This window comes from Bombus vancouverensis, chromosome 7 (assembly GCF_051014615.1).
Source record: "Bombus vancouverensis nearcticus chromosome 7, iyBomVanc1_principal, whole genome shotgun sequence".
In the NCBI taxonomy this organism is placed as follows: domain Eukaryota; kingdom Metazoa; phylum Arthropoda; class Insecta; order Hymenoptera; family Apidae; genus Bombus; species Bombus vancouverensis.
The window spans coordinates 17,560,764-17,567,460 of record NC_134917.1 but is presented as its reverse complement, the minus strand read 5'-3'; the positions used below and the strand labels follow the sequence as shown (position 1 = coordinate 17,567,460).

At 38.7% G+C, this 6,697-nt stretch overlaps 1 protein-coding gene across 7 annotated transcripts in view; it reads left to right on the top strand.

Annotated features, from left to right (window-relative positions):
* Positions 1 to 1,078: 1,078 nt before the first annotated feature.
* Positions 1,079 to 6,697, top strand: part of Msp300 (Muscle-specific protein 300 kDa) — a 112,093-nt gene continuing 106,474 nt past the window's right edge. For 4 of the 7 annotated variants that reach the window (XM_076620187.1, XM_076620186.1, XM_076620188.1 and 1 more), the window contains exon 1: positions 1,105 to 2,335. In XM_076620187.1, the coding sequence (XP_076476302.1) occupies positions 1,660 to 2,335 (676 nt within the window). In that variant the 5' untranslated portion in view covers positions 1,105 to 1,659. Of the gene's footprint in view, positions 2,336 to 6,697 lie in introns of all 7 variants that reach the window. The other 3 variants (XM_033330259.2, XM_033330251.2, XM_076620189.1) reach the window with 3 other exon arrangements.

The window sequence follows — 6,697 nt, the reverse complement described above, 5'->3', positions numbered from 1 at the left end:
AGTGTTAAAAGCTTTCCGAGAGGAAGAGTAGCTGTCGACGTTGTGAATAGCAATTGTTTCGAAACAGTGGAACCATTGTTTCGAAATACCAAGTGATAGAACTTGGTCCGATTTTGTACAGCGTAGGATGTGAAAGAAAATTGTGTCGTTACCTCGCGTAAATTTGTCTTATATACTTTCATCCACTGAAATTTATAATGTAAATATTCTACACTTTAAAATATTTCAATGTTTTCTCGTTAAAAGTATTTTACTTCGCCATCGACTAGCTTTACAAATTCTTTCAACGTATCTATTAAAACAATCATAAACGAAGGTTATTAGTAGCACACGTATAAAACGATATTTCACTTTGTCTCATCTTCCTTTTGCTATTATTAAAAGATCATAAATATATTAAAAATATCGTTTAATTGGAGATAATTTCTTAACAGCTGCCCGATACATTTACAACGAAACTTATCAGACAGGACTAGGTCGAATCCCTAACGCAGAAACTTCCTCTTCTTACCTCAAACCACTCGACTTCGTTTCCCACTCTCAGACCTACCGCAATTCCCAGCGGTCGCAATTTTCTCAAGGGGCTCGCCCGATACAAAAATGGAAAAACGTATGCCAATGCGTGTGACACGCGGAATACCGAGGACACCAGGACTCTGTCGAAGAACACGTTCAAACGGTGGCGCGAGAAGTGACATTTAACTGGCTGCGGAGGAGAAGGACGCAGGATAAAAGCATCGATCGACGTTGGCATCAGGAAGGTTAGACGAGAGAGTGCGAACAACGCGAGAGAGGAAAGGAGGAAGAGGAAGAGAAGTCGGTAGGGCGTCGACGACGACGCGTCGGTTTGTGGCGCATGGGTTCGTGGCATCGTCATGGACCTCGTCATCGTGCGCGATCTCCTCTTCTGGTGGACGTCGCGGCCGTGGCGTCGGTAGAGTCGGTGGTCGTGGTGGATGTCCTCGTGAGCGTGCAATGCGGAACGTAGGCAGGGAGAATGTTACGACTGGGGGTATAGGAGGGCACGGAGGGCACACAGCACGACGAAACGAGGTGGGGACCCGGCGAGAGGTCGGGACCAGCGAGAGGCACCAATATCGAACCGGCGGCCGTGGTGCGCGGCCAGAGTGCATTCCGTGAGCGATAGACGCGTATCGCACATCAGACAGTCGCCGTGAACAGGCAGATATGCGCGCGTGTGTCGTTCTTCGTGTATACGAGGTAACAACAGCTAGGTAACGATCATTTCTAAGTATTATTCGATCCGTTTCGGTAGAACGGAGAAGATCGCGTGGAAAGGAGGAGCGTGGCCACGCGCCACTAGGACAAAACGAAAAAGAAAGAAAGAAAGTAGCGGAAAAGGTGTCACAGTGAGGTTTTTCGCTTTGACCGGCGAGACGACGAAGACGGGAGGCGCAGCGGGTGCTGCCGATGTACATACGTGGTGGTGCGCGTAGCAGGGTGTGGTGTGCGGAGAACAGGTGTCCAGAAGCGCAGCTCGACCGTGAAACGAGCAGAAACCGGAAACGTACGGGGCCGGTGCTCGCACGTCACGATGAATTTTCGGGCTGGCTAGCCCGTAGAGGGAACGTACTCGCATGAACATCATCGGCGAGAAACCTCTTTGAGACACGGTGGTGGTTAGCGAGGTGACGAGTCATGTCACACACACCATCGAAGAGCGCGAGTCCAGCCGGCAGCCGGGGTAGCCCTAGCAGCCCGAGCACGCCACGTGGAGGCCGTCTCCGCGATAGGGTCAACTTCTTCATCGAGCTGTTCGAGGATAAGGAGGCTAGACGAAATGCCGGACAATTTAGATCGCCGACGAATCCCAGACCTTCGTCCGGACCTTCTTCGCGACCATCCTCCAGAGCCAGCGATTCGTCGTTCGAGGAGAGCTTCGAACGATTGGTGGAAGAAGGTGAATTGAACGGTTCGAAGGTGGTCAAATTTGAGAAGATCACTATGCGAAAGAGCGTGAAAGAGATCGGCAGCGGTGTGTCTAGCTCGCAACAACGAGCTTTACTCGCGGAATCGAGCAGAACACCGAGCGAGGAACACGCCCTCGAGGACTCGGCTTATCAGAGTCATAGCCACGGTGCTCCGAATTATGGGAGTAAATCCAGCTCGGTCACGTCGTTCACGAGATTTCCATCCGAAGAGAGTTTGTCGCATAAGAAGGCCAGTAGCCCTCAGCATCATCTGGGTCTGGACGATCGAACGCCGTCCGAGTGGTACGCGGAATATCGTACTCAGAGCTTCCAGAACGTCGCCACCAGGATCGAATATGTGCGCAGTAAGAGCGAGTACGATGCACACATCGCCGAGATTAAAGGTATTCCTTTTTGTTTCTTCGATCCGCTCTTTGTTCTTGCTGACTCCGATCGGGAAAGAGGGTGTTGCCGGTGTTCACACACCTTCAGGGTGTGTTTGATTTCGGATGCGATTGAATATCGGTTTTTAACCTTTCAATGATTTTCTTACATCTTGTAATTATTTTCGAATAGAGGAACTGTTTCATAGTTCTTGTAAGAATTAGGTATGTATTTGGTTGGAATTTCAGTTACTATAAGGAGAATCTTCGAACAATCTGCATCAGGATCGTATCATGGAAGAAAGACATTCCTGATATTGTGAAAAGTATTCCACAGATACCGATTTGGTAGACGCTGGTTCTAGAATTTAATCGATTCTTGTCTTAAATTAGTCGTAGACAAAGTAAAAATGAATTTTCTTAGTATAAGGTCAAGGATAGCGGAATTATTCCAGATATCGTGGTATTTCGCACGTTCTAGAGAGATAAAAACAGACGCTCTTATCGAATTTACGTAACTCTGTGATTCTCTGTTCCGTTAAATATGATATGTCATTGTGATTTGTACAATGCAAATTGTTGTAATAATGGAACTCGTGCTACGCGTGTTTTCGAGTTTCTTCGTAAGAACTCCCACGAATCGCTTTGATTCGGTGGAAGAACAACTTCCACCACCTCTCCACCAACTTTACGAGCCACTGTCGCGACTGCAAAGAACTCCGACTTTGTCTAGCTCGGTGTTAGCACCGGTCAATACTAGGAACGTTGCATCAGATAACAGCAACAATAGGGAAAAGATGATAAGATTTCTTAAAAGGGTATAAATGTACAAAGATCAAGGTTCTTACGTTTTCTTACACATTCCTAGTATAATTATCCGTCGTTTGTTCTTCGTTTTGTCTTATTATTCGATAAATTATCCTTCGTTTAATTGGCCGTTGATTCAATTGATCAACGACTTCTTCGAGGTCCACGATCGATCTATTTACACTTAAATGGGTTTTGTCGGTTCTCCGATAGTTGAACGCTACGGTTGATACCTTCCGGTGACGATGATCGATCGCCCGTCGTGGAAATTAAAATAAAATTACGCATTGACCTAGATTCACCGACGACACACGATGGCGATTCATTACTCGTTAGTCTGAAAGGACGCCCTAGGTCCTTTTTATTCTTTCTCACGTTGACAATCCACGGTTACCAGGCGTGCGGCAATAAAAATCGATGAATCTCCTTGTTACAACTTTATTCGATTGAATTTTATCAGGCCTTTGTACGTATGAAATCGGTTTAATTCGTATCTGGCTGGAATCAAGTTGTCGTCAAGACACGCGTTTCTCTGTGTAGCTAATCGATTTAAGCGAAATCCTAATTATCAAGATACATATGGTAGCTTAATTAGAACATGAAACAATCTTAAGCCAAATCAAATTTTTGTAATTGATATACGTGACTCACCCCTAAGTGAATATAAACTTTTACCACGTACTCGACCACTTTAATTCGAATTTAATTCGATACTAACCCAAACTCAATTTTTCCAATGAAAATACAATGCTTAATCCAAATCTGATACAATTTGAATCTCTTTCATAAAGCTACGTTTTCTGGTATCTTTCCCAAAGTTACTTTCAAACGCGAAGAATTCATTGTGGCTCGCGTTAGATCATATTTATTTGTTAAATTGCATAATACCAATCGATGTTACTGTAATACCATAACACCTACGGAAATAGATCAATGTTGCCATAATACCCGCTGAATCCTATCGAAATCAGTTTACTTCGTATTATCTCAAATTTGCATCATTCCCCTCAATGTAGAACATTTTCTTACTGTCCATTGTTTTAGATAATGTCACGTAATCAAAATTTCCAATTAAGCGTGTTATGCGCCGATATTTCGACGTGAAAAATAAAATTCCAATCTCTCGAGTCCTAATTTCTTTCCATTGTCTCCCCCGTTTTCAAATCGCGTCGGAGTTTCTCGCTTAACAGAAAGGAAGGGACGCGGACGAAGAACCCGGCTTTCTCAGCGATCAATAAGTTATTCGCGGCCGTTAAGTACCATATTAGCAATTCCCTCATGGGGACCTCGTGGTACTTTTCTTGGTGGCGACGCACGTTCGCGACCAACCGGATCGACTCTTACGAAACCGTGGCGAACACGGAACGACGTCCTCGTCGTCGCAAGAACTTGAAATAATCAGCGAGGATTAGATAAGGGAAAGACGTTCTTAACTGGTTTTAAGTCTAAAATAGATAACGCGGAACGCAGTCATAAGGGTCAGACCTGGTTAAACCAGTCGTTCGAAACTCGACGTAACGAACAAGGTCTGATACGACGTTGCCATTTTCCGGTGATGCGGTATTTTGCAATTTGGAAAATTTATATTTGTGGTATTAAAACTACTGGATTTGTCGATATGACGAATTTTTTATTCTTTATAGAAATTTGATAGATTTACATTTTTCATCTGAATTGCTGGTTAAATGTTTTGGAAGTTACATCGTTCGCCTGCATTGGGCTTCGTGTCGCGTAAATCTTTATCTTCTGTGTTTCTTGATTGTCATCGTTGATCGATAACGTTAATTTGCGGTTTACGCTCGATAACGTTGATTTGCGGTTTACGCTCGATAATCGCATTGCCCACGCTCAACACTTTGCACTACGTGGGATAAACCGGAAAGATCGGTTGTCGACAAGTCGACAATATTTTCATGGCCACGGTCGACATCGCCGGTGTTCAAAATACGTAATATGTAGAATACGAACAATACAAGCTATTTCGCTGTAATTTTCCCACACTACATATTCATTATTCGAATAAAGTGTCTAAAAACTTCTTCTAAAACGACAGGTAAAGAATAGGATGTCTGCGATTCAAACATTAAAACTAAACGATTGAAGTATAAAACCTGTTCAAAATGGAAGCTCTTAGCTATATATTTTAGAAAAAATCGTATCCATCAAATACATCCTTTGAATTTTATGAAATCTTTAGCAATTGAAAAATTCCTCAAAATCTATATCTATAAAATTTCTATGAAAAAGTACGAATCTTTTTAATTTTATGAAATCTTTAGCAATTGAAAAATCTCTCAAAATTTATATCTATAAAATTTCTATGAAAAAGTACGAATCTTTTTAATTTTATGAAATCTTTAGCAATTGAAAAATCCCTCAAAATTTATATCTATAAAATTTCTATGAAAAAGTACGAATCTTTTTAATTTTATGAAATCTTTAGCAATTGAAAAATCTCTCAAAATTTATATCTATAAAATTTCTATGAAAAAGTACGAATCTTTTTAATTTTATGAAATCTTTAGCAATTGAAAAATACCTCAAAATTTATATCTATAAAATTTCTATGAAAAAGTAGGAATCTTTTTAATTTTATGAAATCGTTAACGATTGAAAAATCCCTCAAAATTTATATCTATAAAATTTCTATGAAAAAGTAGGAATCTTTTTAATTTTATGAAATCTTTAGCAATTGAAAAATCCCTCAAAATTTATATCTATAAAATTTCTATGAAAAAGTACGAATCTTTTTAATTTTATGAAATCTTTAGCAATTGAAAAATCTCTCAAAATTTATATCTATAAAATTTCTATGAAAAAGTACGAATCTTTTTAATTTTATGAAATCTTTAGCAATTGAAAAATACCTCAAAATTTATATCTATAAAATTTCTATGAAAAAGTAGGAATCTTTTTAATTTTATGAAATCTTTAGCAATTGAAAAATCCCTCAAAATTTATATCTATAAAATTTCTATGAAAAAGTACGAATCTTTTTAATTTTATGAAATCTTTAGCAATTGAAAAATCTCTCAAAATTTATATCTATAAAATTTCTATGAAAAAGTACGAATCTTTTTAATTTTATGAAATCTTTAGCAATTGAAAAATACCTCAAAATTTATATCTATAAAATTTCTATGAAAAAGTAGGAATCTTTTTAATTTTATGAAATCGTTAACGATTGAAAAATCCCTCAAAATTTATATCTATAAAATTTCTATGAAAAAGTAGGAATCTTTTTAATTTTATGAAATCTTTAGCAATTGAAAAATCCCTCAAAATTTATATCTATAAAATTTCTATGAAAAAGTACGAATCTTTTTAATTTTATGAAATCTTTAGCAATTGAAAAATACCTCAAAATTTATATTTATAAAATTTCTATGAAAAAGTAGGAATCTTTTTAATTTTATGAAATCTTTAGCAATTGAAAAATCTCTCAAAATTTATATCTATAAAATTTCTATGAAAAAGTACGAATCTTTTTAATTTTATGAAATCTTTAGCAATTGAAAAATCGCTCAAAATTTATATCTATAAAATTTCTATGAAAAAGTACGAATCTTTTTAATT